The sequence below is a fragment of the Eleutherodactylus coqui genome, chromosome 1 (genome assembly GCF_035609145.1).
Source record: "Eleutherodactylus coqui strain aEleCoq1 chromosome 1, aEleCoq1.hap1, whole genome shotgun sequence".
Lineage (NCBI taxonomy): Eukaryota > Metazoa > Chordata > Amphibia > Anura > Eleutherodactylidae > Eleutherodactylus > Eleutherodactylus coqui.
The window spans coordinates 218,123,868-218,149,228 of record NC_089837.1 but is presented as its reverse complement, the minus strand read 5'-3'; the positions used below and the strand labels follow the sequence as shown (position 1 = coordinate 218,149,228).

General features: G+C 42.4%; 1 protein-coding gene across 1 annotated transcript in view; it reads right to left on the bottom strand.

Annotated features, from left to right (window-relative positions):
* Positions 1-25,361, bottom strand: part of LOC136611333 (enoyl-[acyl-carrier-protein] reductase, mitochondrial-like) — a 52,409-nt gene that overhangs the window by 17,186 nt on the left and 9,862 nt on the right. Inside the window, exons 3-5 of the mRNA XM_066590859.1 lie at positions 23,560-23,691; positions 14,677-14,820; positions 12,034-12,136 (exon numbers count right to left, since the gene is read on the bottom strand). Of these exons, the coding sequence (XP_066446956.1) occupies positions 12,034-12,136; positions 14,677-14,820; positions 23,560-23,691 (379 nt within the window). The remainder of the gene's footprint in view (positions 1-12,033; positions 12,137-14,676; positions 14,821-23,559; positions 23,692-25,361) is intronic.

Here is a 25,361-nt window from a genome sequence, read left to right as displayed (position 1 = left end):
CGCATTTAGTATGGATTGCAGCGGGGAAGGCCAATGAATAGTGAGTTGCAGTAGTCAAGTCGGGAGTGGATGAGGGCGACCACGAGTGTCTTTAGTGTGTCCGTGGTGAGGAACAGCCGTATTTTAGCAATAGGTGCATGTGGCATGTTTGGGCTAGAGATTGGATGTGGGAGGTAAAGGAGAGGTCAGAGTCCAGTGTGACCCCATTAGGCAGCGGGCGTGCTGTCTGGGGGTTATGAGGGTGCCAGACACTGGAATGGAGATGTTTAGGGGAGGTAGGTTGGAAGGTGGAAAGACGAGAAGTTCAGTTTTAGAGATGTTAACTTTGAGAAAAAGGGAGGATATCGTATGAGAAATAGCGGACTGACAGTCCGTGATATTTTGGAGGAATAGTTCCTCACGGGAAGAGGTGTATAGTTGGGTGTCGTCAGCATAGAAATGGTATTGGAGGCCGAATTTGAGGATGGCTTGTCCAACTAGGGCTGTATAGATAGAGAAGAAAAGAGGACCAAGGATGAGCCCTGTGGTACCCCGACAGCAAGAGGAAGTGGAGAGGAGAAAGAGCCAGCGAAGAAGACGCTGAAAGAGCGGTCAAAGAGGTAGGAGGAGAACCAGGAGAGAGTGAAGCATAGTGCAAAGGAGGTCATGGTCAACCAGTGTCAAATGCAGCAGAGAGGTCAAGGAGGATTAGTAGGGAGTAGTCGCCTCTAAAATTTGCCGTCATCAGGTCACTTGATACTTCTGTGAGGGCAGTTTCGGTTGAGTGTAGAGAGTGGAAACTAGACTGGAGGGGGTCGAGGAGAGAGTTGTCAGAGAGAAAGCGTGTGAGGCAGGAGTAAACCAGGAGCTCTAGTAAGTTAGAGATGAAGGGGAGGTTTGAGACGGGTCGGTAGTTGGCATCAGTCAGGGTTGTTTTTTAAGCAGAGTGGATATGATGGAGTGTTTAAATGAGGAGGGGAAGATGCCAGAGGTTAGGGAGAGATTGCAGATTGTGGTGAGTAATGAGAACTGGGGAAAGGGACTGAAGAAGGTGAGAGGGGAGAGGGTCGCCATCGCAGGTGGTGGGAAGAGCAGCAGAAAGCAGCCTTGAGACTTCTTCCTCTGTCATTGGTTCTAACATAGAAAGTGCTGGATGCAGTGCTAAGTAGACTGGGATCATGGCTAGCCATGCCATTTTTGGAGATTTCTTTTCGATGTTGTCTATTTTTTTTTTCTTTGAAATAGGCAGCTAGTTCTCCAGCAGTCAGATCCATCATGGGGGCCTCTTCTTTGGGGCTGAGGAGAGAATGGAAGGTGTTGAAGAGTTGTTTGGGGTTGTGGGATAGTGAATAGACAAGGGAAGTGAAATAAACTTGTTTGTCTTGGTGAAGGGTTAGGTTATAAGTTTTAAGCATGGATTTGAAGTGGAGGAAGTTAGCTAATATACCTGGCGTGTCTTGGGTATACATCTATCTATATAAATATTTTTAATGCTATTTATTAGAATTATTCATTGTTGTCCTTGGCAGGGCCGGTTTTACGGGGAAGCAAGCTTGGCAATTGCCCAGAGCTCCCATCTCCAAGGAAACCCCCAGCCAATCTTAGGCATTGGACTTGCAACATGTGCAAGATGGGTTCTTGCATGAAGGGGGCTCCACTGTGTGAGTGGTTGTTCATCAGTACCTTGCACCTGTGCAATTGCTCCTCCATTTAGCAGTTTGGCTGTCTGCATGTTAAGGGGTGTGGTGCTTTTACCTGCCCTCTTGCATCAATATATCAGTAATAGAGATGAGCGAGCACCAAAATGCTCGGGTGCTCGTTACTCGAGACGAACTTTTCGCGATGCTCGAGGGTTCGTTTCGAATAACGAACCCCATTGAAGTCAATGGGCGACCCGAGCATTTTTGTATATCGCCGATGCTCGCTAAGGTTTTCATTTGTGAAAATCGGGGCAATTCAAGAAAGTGATGGCAACGACACAGCAACGGATAGGGCAGGCGAGGGGCTACATGTTGGGCTGCATCTCAAGTTCCCAGGTCCCACTATTAAACCACAATAGCGGCAAGAATGGGCCCCTCCCCTCCCAAAAACTTTTACTTCTGAAAAGCCCTCATTAGCAATGCATACCTTAGCTAAGCACCACACTACCTCCAACAAAGCACAATCACTGCCTGCATGACACTCCGCTGCCACTTCTCCTGGGTTACATGCTGCCCAACCCCCCCTGCACGACCCAGTGTCCACAGCGCACACCAAATTGTCCCTGCACAGCCTTCAGCTGCCCTCATGCCACGCCACACTCATGTCTATTTATAAGTGCGTCTGCCAGAGGAACCGCAGGCACACACTGCAGAGGGTTGGCACGGCAAGGCAGCGACCCTCTTTAAAAGGGGCGGGGCGATAGTCCACAATGCTGTACAGAAGCAATGAGAAATCCAATCCTGTGCCACCTCCATCTGGAGCTGCACACGTGGGCATAGCAATGGGGAACCTATGTGCCACACACTATTCATTCTGTCAAGGTGTCTGCATGCCCCAGTAATTTCGCGTTTTTTTATAAATAGTCACAGGCAGGTACAACTCCGCAATGGGAATTCCGTGTGCACCCACAGCATGGGTGGCTCCCTGGAACCCACCGGCTGTACATTAATATATCCCATTGCATTGCCCATCACAGCTGAGGTAATAATGTCATGTTTAATGCAGGTGGGCTTCGGCCCACACTGCATGCCCAGTCAGACTAGGGTTCTTTAGAAGTGGACACAGATGCATTTACAACTCCCTGTGGACCCACAGCATGGGTGGCTCCCTGGAACCCACTGGCGGTACATAAAAATATCCCATTGCATTGCCCATCACAGCTGAGGTAGTAATGTCATGTTTAATGCAGGTGGGCTTCGGCCCACACTGCATGCCCAGTCAGACTGGGGTTCTTTAGAAGTGGACACAGATACATTTACAACTCCCTGTGGACCCACAGCATGGGTGGGTGCCAGGAAGCCACCGGCGGTACATAAAAATATCCCATTGCAGTGCCCAACACAGCTGATGTAACGTCAGCTGTAATGCAGGTGGGCTAAAAATGTATTTGATTACACTGTAGGCGAGGGCCCACAAAAATTGCTGTATCAACAGTACTAATGTACATCAGAAAAATTGCCCATGGCCAACCAAGAGGGCAGGTGAAACCCATTAATCGCTTTGGTTAATGTGGCTTAATTGGTAACTAGGCCAGGAGGCAGCCCAGTTAAAATAAAAATTGGTTGAGGTGAAAGTTTCAACGCTTTAATGAGCATTGAAACGTATAAAAATTGTTTAGAAAAATTATATGACTGAGCCTTGTGGGCCTAAGAAAAATTGCCCGTTCGGCGTGATTATGTGAGGTTTCAGGAGGAGGAGCAGGAGGAGGAGGAGGAATATTATATACAGATTGATGAAGCGAAAAGGTCCCCGTTTTTGATGGGGATACAGAACGATGCTTCCATCCGCGGGTGCAGCCTACGTATTGCTTAGGTATCGCTGCTGTCCGCTGGTGGAGAAGAGAAGTCTGGGGAAATCCAGGCTTTGTTCATCTTGATGAGTGTTAGCCTGTCGGCACTGTCGGTTGACAGGCGGGTACGCTTATCTGTGATGATTCCCCCAGCCGCACTAAACAGCCTCTCTGACAAGACGCTAGCCGCAGGACAAGCAAGCACCTCCAGGGCATACAGCGCGAGTTCAGGCCACGTGTCCAGCTTCGACAGCCAGTAGTTGTAGTGGGCAGGGGCGTCACGGAGGACGGTCGTGCGATCGGCTATGTACTCCCTCACCATCCTTTTACAGTGCTCCCGCCGACTCAGCCGTGACTGGGGAGCGGTGACACAGTCTTGCTGGGGAGCCATAAAGCAGTCAAGGGCCTTAAAGAGTGTTGCCCTGCCTGTGCTGTACATGCTGCCTGATCTCCGCGCCTCCCCTGCTACCTGGCCCTCGGAACTGCGCCTTCGGCCACTAGCGCTGTCGTATGGGAATTTTACCATCAGTTTGTCCGCCAGGGTCCTGTGGTATAGCAACACTCTCGATCCCCTTTCCTCTTCGGGTATGAGAGTGGAAAGGTTCTCCTTATACCGTGGGTCGAGCAGTGTGTACACCCAGTAATCCGTAGTGGCCAGAATGCGTGTAACACGAGGGTCACGAGAAAGGCATCCTAACATGAAGTCAGCCATGTGTGCCAGGGTACCTGTACGCAACACATGGCTGTCCTCACTAGGAAGATCACTTTCAGGATCCTCCTCCTCCTCCTCCTCCTCCTCAGGCCATACACGCTGAAAGGATGACAGGCCAGCAGCATGTGTACCCTCACAAGTGGGCCAAGCTGTCTCTTCCCCCTCCTCCTCATCTTCCTCCTCCTCCTCCTCACCGCGCTGAGATATAGACAGGAGGGTGCTCTGACTATCCAGCGACATACTGTCTTCCCCCGGCTCTGTTTCCGAGTGCAAAGCGTCTGCCTTTATGCTTTGCAGGGAACTTCTCAAGAGGCATGGCAGAGGAATGGTGACGCTAATGATTGCAGCATCGCCGCTCACCACCTGGGTAGACTCCTCAAACTTTCCAAGGACCTGGCAGATGTCTGCCAACCAGGCCCACTCTTCTGAAAATAATTGAGGAGGCTGACTCCCACTGCGCCGCCCATGTTGGAGTTGATATTCCACTATAGCTCTACGCTGCTCATAGAGCCTGGCCAACATGTGGAGCGTAGAGTTCCACCGTGTGGGCACGTCGCACAGCAGTCGGTGCACTGGCAGATTAAACCGATGTTGCAGGGTGCGCAGGGTGGCAGCGTCCGTGTGGGACTTGCGGAAATGTGCGCAGAGCCAGCGTACCTTTCCGAGCAGGTCTGACAAGCGTGGGTAGCTTTTCAGAAAGCGCTGAACCTGAGGTGAACAAGGTTTCATAACCGAAACGCGTTCTCTGTATCATTCAAGCACCAAAAAGAAAATAAAAAGCAAGTTTTTTCCACAATAAGCTGTGTTCCTGCAATTGGATTGTTTTGCGTTTAATCAGAGCCAGAAGTAGCCGGATGGCAACAGCTTGTGAGTATACTTGCTTGCGGAACTGAGGCTTGCAGCACATGAAGATAAGGTGGGACATTTGTTTTTTGCTTCGGGTGGTATAGGGCTTGAACGTCGCAGGGGGAAGTTGTAATGCCTTCCCTGTCTTTCAATTGGCCAGCAAAGCGCGCTAACGTCTCAGAGATGAAAGTGAAAGTAACTCGAACATCGCATGGTGCTCGCCTCTAGTAACGAGCATCTCGAACACGCTAATACTCGAACGAGTATCAAGCTCGGACGAGTACGTTCACTCATCTCTAATCAGTAAGTATATGGCTGTTTTCTGTGATTTGATCCTTCTGTGATTACTGTGATTTTGATTGATATTAGTGTAGGGACTCACTATGAGGAACCTTTATTCTGGTTATAAGCTTGTGTATTTTGGCCAGAATATTAACTGATACCTTGAATTTATTGGCATTCATCAGTAACATGCAGTCCGGCTTTGTACACTGGGGGACCCCAGGGTGCCATCACCAGTCTACTTCACCCGTGGAACGCAGGGCAGCCAGCCTGCTGGATTGAAATATGGCATCATTAATAGGGATGTAAGCCTGCATTACATGTACTAGGTGGCCTGGCACCCTGTATATGCCTTTTTTTTTGTGCAAGAATAGTCCTAAGCAGCCGCCCCCTCAGTATAAGGAAATTGTGTGAGTGGCTGTTCATCAGTACCTTGCATCAGTGCAATTGCTCCTCCATTTATCATTCTGGCTGTCTGCATGTTGAGGAATAATTGGTGCTTTTACCTGCCCTCTTATATCAGTAAGTATATGGCCGCTTTATGTGATTTTTTTTTTTTTTCATTTGTTTTGTTTTTGTGGACCCCTGCTGTGCTATCTGCAGAATTCCCTTTCACCTGTGACTGGACAGGGATTCTGGCCACACTCAGCAGATAAGAGCAGAGGCTACAAGGCAGGAGTCTCCACTTACAGCCCACCCCTGTCAGCCTGGATACCCGAGGGAGTAAGTGATTAGCTGGAGAAGTTATATCTACCTTTATATAATGTAAGCGTGTGTTTGTAGCTGTATGCATGTCTGAATATGCATAAGTGTGTCTACATATACATATTGTGCTTGTATGTTTGTGTGCACATGGCGTCTATGTAGGGATGTGCTAGCTTGTGTCTGTATATATGTGTATATTGTGCCTGTATGAACGTATATTTAGTATGTCTGTGTATGTATCTGTATGTTTATGCCTTTATGTATGCATATCTGTGCCTGTATGTATGTGTCTCTACATAAATTTAAAGAAGACAAAAATTATGACTGCAAAACATGGCTAAATTTAAATCAAAATCGACATAAAATGCGTGCAAGAACTCATCTTATTTGGTTCAAAAATTGACCATGCTGGAGAATCTATGCCAGAGATAAAACATAGGATAGCATTGGGGCGAAGTGCAATGCTAAACATGGACCAGATCTGGAAAAGTAGAGATATTAGCATAGCAACTAAACGCAGAATAGTGCAAACCACCGTTTTCCCCATAGCCATATATGGATGTGAAAGCTGGACTGCGAATACAACTGATAGGAGGATTGATGCGTTGAAGCTGGGGTGCTGGCGAAAGCTGCTGCGTATGCCCTGGACGGCGAGGGTAACAAACAGAGAAGTCCTGAATCATATAAGATCGGATATATCACTGGAGGAGAAGATGACCAGGCTCAGACTCACAGATTTTGGCCATGTAATGTGAGCGGAGTCACTAGACAAATCTATAATACTTGGACAGATCAGTGGCGAAAGAAGACCTGATCGCCAAAGGACACTGGCTGATACTGTCAGAGCTGATACTGGCATGGATATCACACAACTGAAAGAAGCATTGCAAAACTGAAAAACATGGAGGGTGGGAGCCCTAAGAGTCGCCGAGGCTCGTGAATGACTAAATGCCCAACAAGAAAAAATGTGTGCATATAAGTGTATGTATGTGCATAAAATGTATTAAAAAAAACCACTGAAAAATAGTAGTTGTAGTACATACTGGTAAAGTTAATAGTCAAAAGAACTGTCAGTGTCTATGGAAATAGTGCAGTGTTTTACCCGCGGCCTGGATTATCGCCTCGAGTAACGCAATGCACTTTTGTCCATGGACAGGAGCCATGAATCACTGTATGGTGATACAAGGGACAATAACAGCTCAGCGATCAGGACATCCAGCAGCCGCATGTGTTGCTCTTATGACAGGGCTTCCAAGAGGCATTTTCCAGCTAGGTTCTCATAGGAGTGCCTCCACAACATTGCCATACTTCTGTGGCTGCCCAATTGCCAGACATATTACCAATATAACATGTATGGGACCTTATGGGATGCCAACTTCAACAGCCTGCGAGTTTGTATGATCTAGAGGCTGTTACAGTAAATATCAACAGATATGCCTTCATGCCCGCCAGTATCACATCTTAAATCTAAGCTAGAAGTGTCACAACAGGGTGCTAGAGGTGTCCCATTAGGGTACTAGAGCCTCCCTTCAAATGTTCAGTTTCCGCAATAATATCCCTTTACTCTGATATTGTAGTCCGCTACTTAAATCAACATTCAATTGCAAATATAAAGTTTTATGCAATTCCGACAGTTCCTTCTGGGTGGGTGTTTTTTTGTTTTTATTATATTTAGTGTATATTTTTGGTGAGGCAGAAATTTGGACACACCCGTTTAACTGGTATAATAATGAGAAAGCTGACTAAAGTGTGAAGGTATTAATTGGGAAGGAGGTTGCATTTGTTTTAATGGAGGGGATGTTCTTTGTGGCCATTTTGATCTCCATCATCTAGAATTCAATTCAGGTTTACCAAGTTGGTAAATTTTGTCTGACAGCCAGAGTCTTTTTTTTTTTTAATTTATCGATAAATCACTTAATGGTAAGAAGCTTTACAAGATGTTATAGGATGCTATAGTTCGATCTGCGCTCAGTGAGAACAGTGAGTTCCCATGTTATTTTCAATAGGTTGGCACACCTCCACAGTTTCCTATGGCTAGATGTGCAATTTCTGGATTACTGGAGTACTGGATTGGGTATACTGGTCTGGTAGAATGGAATTCATGCCATTGAACTTATCTATGGGGCCATTTAAAGTCCCTTGTGTATATGAAAAAATACGCAATACAGTTCAATCGAAATGGCAAATCCTACAGTACTGTGAAGAAACATCACTTGAAGTTCTTCAGCATGTTCACAAAGTCGAAAGATTAAATAATCTTTATTTATATAGCGCCAATATATTCCACAGCGCTTACAAGACAGAGAGAACAGAAACAAATCCACGGTTACATGTAGTAATCAGTTGATGGAGACAGTAGGGGTGAGGGTCCTGCTCCAACGAGCTTACATACTACAAGTAATGGGGTGAGACAGAAGGTAAGGGGGCTGTAGATGTGCAAGTTATGGCAAGGTGGATAGTGAGGGGTGCTATACACAGACAATGGTCAGACATACGCTGTGTGATGGCTGAATCGGTATGACTATAGGGGACGGTTGATTACGGCTAGCAGGGTTGCAGTTGGTAGGACAGGATCATGTTGTCAGGCAGAGTACAGAGGGGTTTGGTTTAGGAGAAATGGTACACCTGCCTGAAGAGGTGCGTTTTTAGAAAACGCCTGAAACTTTGTGTGTCAGTGATTGCCCGGATAGTTAGCCTGAATTGGATGGACATATGTCTTTTTTTTCAGCCTTACACTCTGTTACTATGTTTAAACATTTCATTGTGTGCATCTGGCAGAATGATGGACATATCGAGCATCTCATGCAAAGCTTTTTTCCCTCACTTCACTCCTAAACAAAGATAGGACAAAACTGACAATTTCAGTGTGTTTCTAAATAAATTCAAACTAAGGGCTTGTTCACACGAGCGCTGTCCACCCGCAGTGTAGCCGTGTGCATAGCTCGTAGCTACAGTGCTCTAAAGATCGCATCAACGGGCTCATTCAAGCTCCTTGAAATAGCCAGTTCACACGATCCGAGGTGCAGGCTGCATACTTTCAAGCTCCCATAGGAGCCTATGGAAAGCATGCAGCGAAGATAGGTCAGGTCCTATCTTTGCACGCATCACGGCGCTGACATGAGAGGTTGCACTCGCATATCCTATCTAACAATTGTCCATGTGAACACTTCTATAGGAACCCATTGATTCCTATAGAAGCATGTTCTGTGTGTACCTCTAATGCACGCAGACAGCGCTCGTCTGAACAAGCCCTAAAACTGATATATCACATGGCACCCTTCACATTTAAAAAAACAGAGCTGAATTCAATATGGAAGAGTTCAAAATAGCTGCCAATAAAAAATGCAGCCTCCCTTCATACAATGGTAGTCAATTTTCTCATTATTATACCAGATGAATTGGTGTGTCCAGACTTTAGTCTTATGGATTATTCCCACGAGCATATATCGGCCGGGGGTTTTCATGGCCTGCCAATATACGCTTCCATATAAGCAGGTCATCTACTGTAATGTTGTCATTTTCCGTAGAGTGTCTTGCATAAAGTTTCTGTCTTGCTGCATAGGTAATAATTAATTTTTCATGTTTTGCTTGTGCTAGAGCATTCTGATCACATATATCCTGTCCACTTGCAACACCCACACAAAATAAGACCAGCACAATATTGGATTTACACAGCATAGATTTAACTGTGTGCCAGGAGCGCAGACCTTCTAATAGTTCTGTCAATAAATCAATCTGCTCTAGTATTGATGCCTTAGAAAAACTGAGTGTGAAGTGAACGCCACAAGGATACATTTCAGTCTTGGCCACAAGAGGGCAGCATTTGACAACCTGACATGAAAGAGAGATATTTTCAACTTTCTTTTTTCTCTTTTTAACCTTTGGCAATATGAACACAACACGTGAATGTAACTGAAAAATCACAAAATAGTCTAAATCAGAATCATCCTATGATTTATTGATGCTTTGTCTTCCAGTTGTCCACGGGGTAACTTACAGTTTTCACTTACCAATTCAGAACCTAGTGTACATTATAGTAGATTCTCCAAAGGGCACTGCTTCAATCAAATTCACATATGCCCGTGAACATTTTGGGGGGAATTAATACATGTCCAAAATAAAAAGTAAATTTTCTGAAAATAACACTATTTTAAAAATATATACATACCTAAAATATGCGCTGTAGTTTTCATGATCAGTGGTAAAGAGAATGGAAAAGCGAGCATCACATCTTTATTGTGTTATTGATTCTGACTTAATCCTAAGGGCTGAAATACTACTTCTAAATACAGATGAAGCAGCATCCGTTTGAGTTCAGTTTGAGACTGTTCTCACACAGGCGACAAAATTGGGCGATTTTCTCGTTGTGCGACCGCACTACAAATCACATGTATGTGAAGCTCATGCTTTCCAATGGGTTCATTCACATTAGCGCTATATTCAATGATGCGATGTTACAAGAAATAAAATCGCGGCATGCACTATATTGCCATGATTTGCGATGTTTTGTAGGCCATGTTTCCCTATGAAGCCTCCTTGTTTATCACATTTCATGAACGAGCGATTTTTTTTCTGAGATGTCATTTGATTCCCTACCCCTAAAACAAGCCCTAGCTATATTCCCAGAAAAAAGAGGAATACTTACCTTGCAGGCGCGGTGCCAGGTCCTCCTGCTGCTCTCTGGAGCTCCGACGGGCGTCCTGCAGTCCTCGTTCACCCACAGAAGATCACTTCCTGGTTGCGGGATTCAAAAATCAATGCAGCGCTGGATGAACCATTGCGAGGGCTGTGATTGGTTCATACAGCTCTGTATTTGATTGGCTGAGCAGAGTTTAAAGAACCAATCACATTGTGGAGGCGTGGTTTATGAATTGGCCAATCAATGCTGCAGTTTAGCCAATTCATAAATCCCGCCTCAACAACGTGATTGGTTCTTTAAACTCTGCTAAGCCAATAAATGCAGAACTACATGAACCGATCACAGTCCTTGCATTGGTTGATCGAGTGCTGCATTGATTGGCTGAGTAGCAGTAGATAAAGCAATCAGAGCCATCACTTTCTGTAGGTGTGATTTTTCACAAGAAAAAGGCATCACTGATACTACAAATGTGCAGGAACACAACTGTAATTAGGATGCGATTTTGTAGCGCCAATATCGCTGTTGCCTGTGTGAAAGAGGCCTCAATTGAATTCAAATTCAAGGGGTGAAATCTGCTGCAGACCTGCACCAAAATCAGCAGTAAATCGGCAACTAAGGCTACGTTCACACAGGGTAGATTTGTCATGGATATTTGGTGCGGATTCCACCTTTTTTAATTATGGGGTGAATTCCGCACCAAAATCCATGTGAAAATCCTCACAAATAGTGCATTTTGGTGCAGATGCGCACCACAATATGCAGCATATTTTGCGCTGCAGATATTGGTGTTGATCTGAACCAAAAGTTGAACAGTTTGGGGCAGATTTTGATGTGTTTTTTGTTGCGAGTCCACAGTAGATCCTACCCTTTTAATTGGGGGGGGGGGGGGGGTGAAGTTTACTGCAGTTCCACATCAACATCACAGATTTTGATGTGTTTTTTTTCTGCAGTTGAAAATCCCCATCAATACTGCAGAGTATGAACATACCCTAAGGACACTTACACACAGCCTAAAAAATCGTGCAAAATTTGTGCATTGTGAGACTCGCAGATCTCGCACGAATATGAACCTCATTCTTTTGAATGAAGTCATATACATGAGCCAATTTTTCCCACCCCATCATGGTGCGGAAAAAAATTGCTACAGGCTCTAATCTTTCACATTACTTGGAACACTTCACCCATTGCCTTCAATAGAAGCTTTAATGCCTCGCATGCCGTGCAATATGCATGCTAGTGTGATGCAAGGTTTCCCATTGAAATCAATGGGAAACACTTCCGATCCTCTATTGCGCGGGACCTTCTTTTCAGCCGTGTAGGAAGCCTGAGGCATGATTTATTTGTGAGCCACGAAAGTATTCAGGATTAATAAACTCTTACCTGTCTCTGATTATATTAATCGTATTGACCCCCATCGATGCACAAATCTGAATAACAGCTTGTCCAACAGTGCTGTTGGCACCGTTTTGAATTACAGTGTCTCCTAGCGGGGTTGAAGATGCAAGGCAAAATTAAAACCCTACAAGTTAATATTCTAATATTAACAGCAAAAATAATGGCTTAATACAGTGAAATTCCTTTAATCCTGCACTTAATAAACCAGAAAATCAGATAATCTGGCACTTGTTTCACCATTTTGCCAGGCCAGAAGCCGTGCTATCATTTAGGATATCTACCTTATTGAAAATAGACTGTAGTTGTATATTTCACAGTAACATCTTATTTTCATCTCTTTGAAGCACTTATGCCCTTACAATTGAGATTTAAATACGTTTTTATGACTGTCTCATAATCCAGAAAATTTGATAATCCACAGGTCTCATTGATGAAGGATTAAAGAAATGTAAAGGGGTTATTTGGGACATAGTTTTGTTCAAAAACATCTTCTGGCTGCACTAGTAAAATAACAGAATTCATATTCCCCTTCCATACTCCCCCGCAACACTGAACTTCACTTCCAGGAAGGGAGTTATGACTACCCAACACTAGGTCACATGATCTCTGTAGCTACTCACCAGCTGAAAGGAGACAGTGATTGGCTGCAGTGATCACATGGCTCTTTTGTTGGGGACGTCATCACTGGGTTCCTACAACGGGAAGTGAAGACCAATGGGAGATGGCAGCGGTGGGGGATCGTGAAAGGTGAGTAAGAGCTCTGTTATTTTACTGCCCCAGGCTGAAGAAGTTGTTGAGCAGAACTATGTTCCCAGATAACCCCTTTAACTATGTTAAAATTACTAATTATGCTCTAATATCTACATATTAGGAAATTTAACCTCTTAACGCTCCATGACTTAACTGTACATCATGGAGATCCAGGGTTTGTATGGAGGGGGATTGACAGTTGACCCTTTAAGTGCAACTGTCAATTCTAACATGCACCGATCAATATTCAGGGGTCCAGAACAGCCCTCTGCAATGAGATTGCAGGTGTTGTGTGGTTACCATGGCAGCTGGGGGCCCACTAAATGCTTCCAGGGCTGCCATTTCCTGTCAGATTGTGATATAATGTAATACTATAGTATACTATAGTACTAGATCATGCTGCAGGAGCAATCAAACCACCACAATGAAGACTACCCCCCCCCCCCCCCCAAAAAAAAAAATCAGTTTTAAAAAGTTGTATTATTTATTTTAAAAAGTAATAAAAGTTAAAAAAAAGCACCTTTTGCCATATTTGTAATAAATAAACACAAAGACATATTTGGTATCACTGCATCCATGAAAGTCTGACCTATCAAAGTAACGCATTACTTACCCCAACATCATCAGAAAAAAGTCATATATACTCCAAAATCGTGGCAATAGAAATTAAAGGATTTCCAATAGAGATGAGCGAGCATACTCGCTAAGGCAAACTACTTGAGCGAGTAGTGCCTTATGCGAGTACCTGCCCGCTTGTCTCAAAAGATTTGGGTGCCGGCAGGGAGGAACGGGGGGGAGATCTCTCACTCTCTCCCCCCTCCGCTCCCCCATGCTCACTACCGCAACTCACCGCTCTCCCCCGCCGGCCCCCGAATCTTTAGAGACGAGCGGGCAGGTACTCGCATAAGGCACTACTCGCTCGAGTAGTTTGCCTTAGCGAGTACGCTCGCTCATCTCTAATGTCCAGCAAAAACAAGCCATCGCACAACTATGTTAAATAGAGTTATGGCTGTCAGAAGATGGCGGCTAAAAATCATTTTATTTTTTTCCAAAGGTTTTTAATTTTTTTTTATAGTAGTACAGCAAAAAAAAACAAAACAACGCGATATCAATTTGGTAACATAGTAATCATGCTGTCCCATAGAATACAGTTATCAGGTCATTTTTGCTGCTGTATGTACACAGTAGAAAGAAGACCCCCAAAGATGGCAGAATTTTATTTTCTTTTAATATTTTAATCCACTTAGAATTTGTTTGAAGTTTTTCAGTACATTATATGGTACATTAAATAGTAACAATGAAAATTACAACACGTTTCGCAAAAAACAAGCCCTCATGCGGCTACGTGGATGGATAAATAAGAGTTATGATTTTTTAAAAGTGGGGAGACAAAGCCAAAAATGAAAAAAACAAAAAAGTCCATGTCCTTATGTGTTAAACTTTTGTTTTTTATGTATGAGATTTCCAAGCCAATTCAATGGCTCTGAAACGAATCTTTCTTGCAGAGTCGCTGCCATACAGCACTGTGTAGAGCTCGGTGTGTAGAATACATTGATGTAAAAGCTCGTTAGATAAAGGTTACACAAAGAACTGAAAGGAGTCATCTGTTCCTGAGAGGAGGGTTTGTGACTGCACCATATGTGGTGTACACAGTCTCCCTGTGCTGTAGACAGGTGAATATGGATGTGACAGCTGCAAGTGTGAGCGCCTGTCACATGTGTTTGACAACAACAGCTGTCTATTCTCTGGGAGGGATATTTTAGAAGAGGCGTAGAGACCCATTAGTTACATGTGTGTTATTTGTGGATTATTATTTCTGGAAGCATCAAACTGTTTTACTCTATGAATTTGAAGTTAAAAGTTAAAAAAGTTACTTACCGGCATTCAGCGTCTCAAAGTCCATGAGCAAACGGTAGGCAGTGCAAGGGTTAATGCCCAGTGTTGCCGCACTGAGTAGAGAGATGTCTTTCCTTATAGGAATTACTTCACTGCACTTGCAAACTGCTTCAGTTCTCCATGTACCTGTTGTTTAATGAAACACATCTTAAAGGGGTTGTCCCGCGCCGAAACGGGTTTTTTTTTTTTTCAACCCCCCCCCCGTTCGGCGCGAGACAACCCCGATGCAGGGAGGTAAAGAAAGCTCACCGGAGCGCTTACCTTAATCCCCGCGCTCCGGTGACTTCTCTACTCACCGCTGAAGATGGCCTCTTCCTCCGTGGACCGCAGCTCTTCTGTGCGGTCCACTGCCGATTCCAGCCTCCTGATTGGCTGGAATCGGCACGTGACGGGGCGGAGCTACACGGAGCCCCATAGAAGACTGCAGAAGACCCGGACTGCGCAAGCGCGGCTAATTTGGCCATCGGAGGCCAAAAATTAGTCGGCTCCATGGAGACGAGGACGCTAGCAACGGAGCAGGTAAGTATAAAACTTTTTATAACTTCTGTATGGCTCATAATTAATGCACAATGTACATTACAAAGTGCATTATTATGGCCATACAGAAGTGTATAGACCCACTTGCTGCCTCGGGACATCTCCTTTAAGTTTGGCTTAACAGTAGCTGTGTGGTTCCTCTCGTAGGAGTAAACTGTAAAAAACTATCACTGAAGTGTAAAAACTGCGCTGCAGCAATGATTATTAGTATTCCATAGCTCAGAATTATTTAACATTAATCCTTAGGACCTGCTGGGGTCCAATAGCTAAGACCCCGACCACTTTGTAGTACTAGTGGCTATGTTTGGTACTGCAGTTCAGTCTCAGTCCAGTCAATGGGGTAGACTCAGAGTGTCAGAAGCAGACACAGGTGCTCTGTCTCAGATACTGCAATGCTACTTTTTGGGAAGGGGAAGGTGTCTGGAGATGGGGTTGCCCCTTTATCAGAAATTGATGGCCTCCCCAATAGGAGTGGTCAGATCGGAGGTAGGTATACACTTCAATAGCAACAGATCTAAGAAAAAAACATGTGCTGGTGTACATAGGGCCAACTTGGCTTCCAATGTCAGAATAAAGGCAATCAAGATACGGGGAGATGGACAGAGAATGACTGTAAATGTTATATTTGTACTAAGAGGGAAGCTTGAGAGGAGTTCTAAATTGGAAGATCTTACATAATAATAATCTCCTGTATATAGAACATACATATTACACAGCACTAGATATTACAGGTTCTTGGCCCCATTGGGGCTCACAATTTTTTAAATTCACTTATTTGCATGCTTTTCATAGAATCATAGAATGGTAGAGTTGGAAGGGACCTCCAGGGTCATCGGGTCTAACCCCCTGCTCAGTGCAGGATTCACTAAATCATCCCAGACAGATATTTGTTCAGCCCTTGTTTGAAGATGTCCATTGAAGGAGAACTCACCACCTCCCGTGGTAACCTATTCCACTCATTGATCACCCTCACTGTCTGATATCTAATTTGTGTCTCCTTCCTTTCAGTTTCATCCCATTGTTTCTAGTCTTTCCTTGTACAAATGAGAATAGGGATGATTCCTCTGCACTGTGGCAGCAGCCCTTCAGATATTTGTAGACAGCTATTAAGTCTCCTCTCAGCCTTTTTTATGCAAGCCAAATATTCCCAGATCCTTTAACCGTTCCTCATAGGACATGATTTGTAGACCGCTCACCATATTGATAACTCTTCTCTGTCTTTTTTAAAGTGGGGTGCCAAGAACTGATCACAGAATTCCAGATGAAGTCTAACTTAGGAAGAGTAGACGGAGATAATTACCTCACATGATCTAGACTCTATGCTTCTCTTAATACATCCCAGAATTGTGTTTACCTTTTTGGCTGCTATATCACATTGCTGACTCATGTTCAGTCTATGATCTATTAGTATACCCAAGTCTTTTTCACATGTGCTCCTGCTTAGCCCAATTCCTCCCATTCTGTATGTGCCTTTTTCATTTTCCATACCCAGATGTAGGACTTTGCATTTCCCCTTGTTAAATATCATTCTGTTAGTCGCCACCCACTGTTCAAGCTTTCCTAGATCTTTTTGAATACTCTCTCTTCCCTAGTGTTAGCTATCCCTCCTAGCTTTGTGTCTTGTGGGAGGTAATCCTCACACACCTGGTGATAACATACCCTGGTGATACACCATCACTTCACAACATAGGAAAACTTATTTAAAGGAAACCTGTAAACTGGAACAAGCTGTGTAAACCGCGGGCATCATGTTATAGAGCAGGAGGAGCTGAGCAGACAGATATATAGGTTTATGGGGAAAGATTCAGGATAACTTGTATTTTATTCATCTACATCTCTGCTCGCTTTGAGATTGGAGGTCCAGTGAGCGGTCCTATCTGTGATTGACAGCTATTTCTGTATGTTGACATATACAAATAACTGTCAATCTCTGCTAGGCCATTGGACCTCTAAGTTCGGAATGTGCAGAGATGTAAATGAATAAACTACAAGTTATACTGAATGTTTCCCCATAAAACTATATATCAATCTGCTGAGCTCCTCCTGTTCTATAACATGATGCCTGCTGTTTACACAGCATATTCTAGCTGACAGATTCCCTTTAAGTATTAATAACCAATTAAATGGTCAATAAAAACTAGCTACATTTTTCATTTGCAAAATGTTAAGATGTTTTGAGCATGCTGTGTGCATGATAAATGGTCCTTTGTCTCTAAGCTCAGTAATATTATATAGTACCTGAAATACAAGCTGAGAATTTTATTGCAGATACCATCCCTTACTAACTGCAGGAGTCAGTATTTAACAGAGTTCATCTCTAGTACTTCCTCTTCCCTAATTTGAAGGGGTGGGGGGGTGGGGGGGGTGGGGGGAGGAGAGGTGTTATTTTACACTTCACCCTACTAGCATATTTGGGTCCGTGTTAACTCACGGAAATCACATGGACCCATTATAGCCTATAGACACTGGCATAACTATAGGGGATGCAGGAAGGGAGAGCGGTTGCACCCAGGCTCAAAGAGCCTTAGGGGGCCCATAAGGCCTCTCTTCTCCATATAGGCAAACCCAGTACTATGAATAAAGCATTATAGTTGGGGGCCCTGTTGCAGGTTTTGCATTAGGGCCCAGGACCTACAACTTACGCATCTGCGTTAAGGTGTTAAGAGAAGTTGTGAGGTCCCAAAATAAAATTTTGCACCTGGGCCCATGAGCCTTTAGCTACACCCCTACTTATAGGGCTATCTATACTACCATTTTTGGGTTAACCTGAAAAAGCTCATTGCATATACTATTCTTGTCCATATCACAGACAAGAATTAGGACATGCAAACACGGACTGATGGTCCACATGAAGAATCTGTTTGCATGTCCTATTCTTCTCCATATCGCAGATGAGAATTAGAAATTGTATGTAAAGGTGTAGGCCATTCATATATTGGACAGCACATGAACCAACGGGTGCAACTTGGACACATGGCAAGTGGGTCGGTAGCCTAAGAATCATGCCCATGGCCATATTATGGTTCGGTACAACCTACCAGCTCTACAGAGCCAAAACAGAGAACCCTTAGACATCTATATGACCCTTCTCTACTTCAGTATGCTTCTGGTTTCATATGGAAGCCAACTGGGGTATTTTCTGTTGAATTCTGAATTGGACATCTTGAATAGGCTTCTATCTACCATGGGATTTTAGACATGAGAAAGGTTCCTCTGGCTTTAGACGTATATATGCTATATGTTCTCTATGATATCTTCTAAGAAATTAATCTTGTAAATAAACTTGTAAAGATTTCCAACAGTTCCAGAATTCTACCACGTAGTAAAGAGCCCACGTAGAGTTGTTGGCTCTAGGAATGTCTGTTAGGCTGTAATTGTCGCTATTCAACACTCATTTTGACTACTGTTGGAAAACATATCTTTTTTTTCATTGTATGTGCAGAGCATTAAATACTGAGAATTTCAAAGTAATTTAACATTACAGCTCAGCAGTACCACATCCCTTTAAGCATGAAATAGATTGGATTTGGAAAGTAATATTGCAGCTTGATGTCTGTGCTGTATTGTTTGCTGAATGGTTACAGCATTGCTATGTGCTTATTGATTTCTATATAGCTTGAACATTTTATTTTATGTTGTGAATGATATTATTTTCTTGTTATTGGTATATCTGGAGGATACACATTTCCTCCTGAGCTTCAAATATCGAGAGGCGCTACAGTATATACCTACAATTTACTGCATATATTTACAGTGCTTCCACAAATAATATAGCAAATAAGCCTGATATGCTTCTTGCATCAACCCCATTCATTTTTTTTTTCCTTAGAAAGAAGTTGATGATGGCACAAAGTATTCCGAAGTTGGCTGACTGGATATTGTCTATCGTGTTCCTCAAGATTACTTACTTCAAGAGATGAGATACAGCTGTCTCCTCCTGACAGCTGTGACACTTTCATTTCAGATGTTCCTAAAATTGGATATTCTTTATTAAAAGTACCACCAAGTAAAATAATAGGCTCCAGTTCTAATGGATGACAGCCCATGTCTCTTTATGAATACAATTATAGCTGCTTATATTGATGATACCTCTACGCCTCTGCATATTTTGACATTTATTTGCCTGACACTAAAAGAAGAATTATGATGGAAAGTAAAATGATTGATAGCAATGGTCATTAATAAACTGAACAGAGGCAAATAACTGCCTGCTTGCTATGGAGAGGAGGAAGTCCTATACCTTATAAGTATTTGCTCACATGAAGTTAATGAGAATTTAGTAAGTGTTGGCACAGTATTTGAGATACTGTAGAACATCTCAACCAATCTGAATATCAAGTTTTGAATGCCTAGTACTGATGACTTTAGAAACCAAATGTCAGATTTTGACTTTTGGCATCTCCTCCTTCACATACAGTAATAACTATAAACTGGACTAAGGAACAAAAGGAGAAAAGCCTCTATGTCAAATATCATGTATTTGTACTGCTGGTACATATTTATTACCAAGATATCAATAAGGTTCGGAAGGGTTAGCTCCACAATTAGTAGTGAAACACTAAGTCTCCGGTTCATAATCCCACACTTAATAAAGAAGCAGCACCTGTTGCTTTTGTATACTCCATTGCACATACATACTGTAAGTGTACCTTCAGAACTAGGGGTAGCATCAAGGGTCTCTTTTATGGTTACAATGTTTCGTACAGAAGTCTACAAAGACCTTTTTGGTCGAAACGTTGCTGCTGTTATGTCATTGGAGGAATAAAGACTTTAAAATTTTGCAAGCATACAGCCTCCCCAGTTATCTTCCAGAAAACATACATAACACTCTGCCCATAATTCATTTACTTCTTATATTTGGCGTATGCACAGTGAAAGCTCCCTGTGGACATGCATCCAGAGTATTCCAAAAGAGAGTCCTTTTGCCATACGTTGGGCTGTTATGCTACAACATATGTTAATGGCTGCTGATTGTGTGGCCGACATCAGAGGCTTCCGACGAAGGTATATGTTGGGGAAATACTCCAAGCAGCCGTATGCTCTTTAATCTTCTCAGTACTAGGCCCTACTAAAGTAGCTTGTTGAGATTAAGTTACCTGTCTAGGCACATGGTCTCATTTCTTTACCAGTTGATCTGCACTCAAACAGAGCCATTCAGTTTTTTGTGTTTTTTTTTTACCTCTGATCTATGTGGAATCCAAGAGAAAAAAGGCTCTGTAGTTCACCAGATGCTAGATTAAAGTTGTTGACTGACAGAGAGAAAAAAATTCTATGTACAGGGAATGAGTTAAAAAAAAAAATAGGTCATTCTCACCAATCAGAGGTCCAGCAGAAAAGCCCCACTAATTCCCGCTACTCTGTTCCAGTTCCAAAAGAAGCTACAATGAGCACATGAATGCTCAACCAATCACTGGCTTAATGAATGGCATCTGACCACTGAAGCCAGTGATTGGCTGAGTGGTCACATTTACAATGAACGACACATGACTAGTGATGCTTCTTATAGGACCAGAGCAGTGGGGATCAGGGCTCCTGCACTGGACCAATTTGGTAGGGCTCTGACCAGTAAGAAAGGCTTACTTTTTCATTTTAACCCATTTCTTGTTTTCTCTTCTTAGATTTCTTCTATGGCTAAATATGTCTATAATATTGTCCCACTGGTGTGGGAGATATTATCTGAAGGTATGAGTTTCAGAATATGCCTCTCAATCCTTAGAGAAACACTTATTACACCCTGGGAATAAAAATAATTGATTGGACATGACATCCAACTGGTTGTACAGAGAAATTTAAAGGCAGAACATTGATCTACTTTGTTTTACTCCATTAATTGTGCCCCTCCCTCAGTGGCCCTTGTAGTCTACCCATTGTGCTGCCCTTGCAGAGCTATATAGAGGCATTATACTGCAGCCACAGACTGCTTCTGATACTGTATTATGGAACTGTACCACTATATGGGCTTGATGCAAACGCTTTGCCTGTATGCATGAGGCATTACGTAAATGTTAGGCAATCTGGTTACATATCTCCGCCTGTGAAACAAAAGCATAAAAAAAATATATATGTAAAGAGCCCTGAAACGAAAACTATTTGTCACAGCTATAAAGTGATATTTCATTTAAGCTGCAATTAAACAAAGTTGGCATACTCCAAAATGTTCAGAAGAGAATTATAGCAACTCACCAAATGCATGTTAATAAAGAGTGAGGACAGAATGGACTGAAGTCTATAAACTATAATAATTGAATTGTCTTGTTTTTTAACAGATGGATTCAATTTATAAAACAAATATGTGATGAAGAATAAACGCTTCGTCATTGCATCAAAGGAAAATGACAAACAATCCTGCTGTGCGATTTAAGGATGAAACATTGTTTAGCATCTAATTCATACTAAGAGCCTTTGCACTTGTATTTGATGCAGGCGTTTACTGACTCGCATCTGAGGCTTATTGGGATCAGTATGATGTGGACACGTCTCAGCCAGATCACTTTCATGTGACAGTAGCTCAGGGATATTGCCTAGACCTTGCTAGTCCCTTTATATTCCTCTATGACTTTGCTAGGCAATTACCAACTCCTCTTCTATTTCATTTGCAAATAATAAGCTGTTCTGACTATATAAATCCAATGACAACCAGCCAGTGCAATAAAACAGAAACGCATGCAGATCCTGAATGAGAGGGCCATGTTGTAAAGGAAATAGTGTAAAATGGAAAACTAATTAATAGAGCATTCACAATATTATCTCTTATGGAATCATGCGCTGTGTTAATCAGTTTTATCATAACTAGTGTATATAGAAAGAGACTATTGTCGAGTAGGAGGATTTAATTGCTTTTACAACATAATGGGGCTCTCCAGCTAAAAAGTATTAATGCATTTAATTTGATTTACTGTATTAACAACCTGCAATCAGTTATAGAGGTTTTCCCACTTCAGATATTTAAGACATATCCACAGGAGAATGGAGGTTTACACACGTTCAGTCACCTGTCCATTAAGTTGTCCGATGGATTTAGTTCTTGACTTACGTAAAGCTTGTTGGACAACACCTGTTCCCCAAATAGATGGGTTCCCCACCTCTCAGATATTTTTCGTATAGCCGAAATGTAAAAAAAAGCTTCAAGGGAGTAAACTTGTTTTTTTTTTACATCAGCAGCGGGACATTTTCTTTTTTATGTATATATTTTTATTTTATTCTGTCTTTTTTTACTTATTTTATAACTATTTCATTTTACCATCCGTGATGTCATATAAGACCATTAGAGCTCCATTATGACATGATTGTCTGCAGATAAGCCACATACAGATTTTAAGAAGGAACTAATTACTTTTATGATTGATGTGACTGACAAAAGAAACAACACACATTATAATTCAAGTATTCACTGAGAGACATGGTATAGGAAAACATAACCTTTATTAAAATACAGCTAAAAAAGGAGAGCTGATAACTATACTAGCACAAATATAAAAAAAAATCAAGAACCCTCATGAACAGGAAGTGACTTGGGTCATATATTCACCACACGGAGTCACCACATAGAGTATTTCATTAGATAGTGGAACATATGGGTGGCAGAACATGACCCACAGGAACATTTGTGACACAAATCTAGTTTCCTCTTTGCTGACACTAATAAAACCTTTATCCTTATCTCATATTACACTAGGCAAATACAAAACCTAGAGGCCCACAGTGCAAGTAGATTCACTACTCCAGCCATTAAATTAAGAGTTGTTCCTTCCTTAAAATCTTTTCCTATGTGTTTCAGAAGCTCCGTTCCTAGTCCCCTTCTCAGGGGCATCAAAATCTTATCAGAGAATAAGAGGAAAGATAAAATTACAAACATACCCAACCTTGATGGTAGAATGGGTGTCAGATAGTAATAACCTGAGTCACACCGGACACTGAGTTAGATAGCTCGCAACCCTGTCTCTGAACAAGACCCAACCCATCTGCACTGATCGTATTGGAGCGAGTCAAGAAATTGCCAACACGGTTCATGCATGCATCTGACCCACCAATAGGAAATGGCAAAGTCCTCCTACAGTGGAACTCAAAATCACTAAAAAGTTAAGAAAAGGGCTACTCTCCTCTTGATGCAATTAAAAACCGTGAAAGCATATTATTATTATTTGCTTTTTAAGTTTAGATGTTATGAAAGAAGAGTCGCTTATTTAGAAAATCACACAAGCATATAATTAAAAAAGATCATAGAATCATAGACTGGTAGAGTTGGAAGGGACCTCCAGGGTCATTGGATCCAACCACCTGCTCAGTGCAGGATCAGTTTTGCTATAAAATAAATATACATTAACTTACCAAAGGCACAATCAATCGGTATAACCCATTCTCCCAGTTTGATTTTGTGGACTTGACATCCAGTTTTTATCACCTCCCCAATTCCCTCATTGCCACCTATTGCTGGTAAATGAGGTAGAATTCCGTAATTCCCTGTGAAGAGTTGATGGAGGGATCAGCAATAGTCAGTAGAATGCATCAAAATAGGAAGTCTAAATAAAAAAGCTTGATAAGAAGGTATTAAATTACACAGTATAGTAGTGCAACTACTGAGGGGGCCACTAGGGGGCTTGATTACAGATATTTCAGGCAATCTGTGTGGGAGGGCAGAGCTTTCTCTGTTTTCGAGCTGGCTAATTAGGCCAATTATGAGACACTTGAGAGGGCTTAACAAGAGAGGCATAAGTCTCTCAATCTAAGAAGAGAAAACCTATTGCCAACAGCCTGTGGGTGCCATTGTGGTATGAAACCAACTCTGTAGGGCGATAATTGAAGTTTTGGGCTGCTAAGTCTACTAAGAGGGAATTATGATGTAAAGTTAAAACCCAGATAGGTAGGAAATTGTCTTGATTGTTGAACATATCGATGTGCTGTATGTGGCTGTGTATCGTGGAGATAGTGCTTGTGACCAAAAATAAAGTTGAACCCCATTTGGACTATCTCAGACATTTTGTGCTTGCCAAACCAAACCCCCCAAAACACAAAGTGTGACAATAGTGAGATAATACAATAGGGGAACATCATGCAAATCTATTATTATATATTTATGTGGCCTACTATGATAAAATGACAACTATGCATCACTATTTAAGGAGCTGGGTCTTGGTAGGCCTGCGGCATTATTGAAATCCCTGCTCCCAATTCCTGATCTGCCACAATCCTGTGCTGGGAGCTCATTCCACACATTCTTCAGTAATGTGAATCTTTATGTTGCTAACACAGTACATATTATATAGACAATGTCTATCAACATGCAATAATAATTGGTTCTGGGATGACAGTTATATAGTCCTAAAATTGTATGTTGAAGCTGTAACTCTATGGAAAATTGATCATTGTTTCCAAAGCTTTCAAAATGTCAATCAAAAGTAATGCAAAAGGAAGAGTAAATAAAAATAAGCAGATAAAGCAGATCCTTACATATAATGATTGGAAAGAGCTGCTGGAAACTGTAAATCACTTACTATGTTGAGGACAGGAGCTTCTTCAGGGTTTGTACAGTACACGAAGAGTTCCGAAAAAATTAAATTGATCCACCCTCAACTGGTGTCCAAACGAGCAGCTCATCCTGGCACAGGTAAAGGGCAGCATAGAACATGCAGTACTGCACTATACTGTAGAGGGGCACTATTAGACTGCCAATCAGTTCACGCACTTCAGCAGAAATGTCTATGCGTATGGGCTGGATTTTACAGCAAAGTCCATGTGACGTAGTTCCAGACCTGTCTATACATTATATGTTGAGCCTGGTATCAAATTATAAGAGAAGACCATTGCATGCTAACAATATTGTATCCTGAGGCCATTGCTATTTAAAGGGGGTGTTCAGTTGTAACCTACTAATGGCCTATCCTCAGGATAGTCCATCAGTATTAGATTGGCATGAGTCTGTCACCCAAGACCCCTGCCTATTACTTGTTTGCTGGGCTAGGATACTCTAATTTCTACAGGAAGCAGATAGCTCTGTTCCCACTGCAGTGGTCAGGCTTTGTATTGCAGGCAAAGATCTAATTTATTTCAGTGGGAGATTGGCAAAATTCTGCCTTTGTAATAACTGTCTTTTAAACTAAATTTATGAGACTATAAAAAAAATCACTCTGATC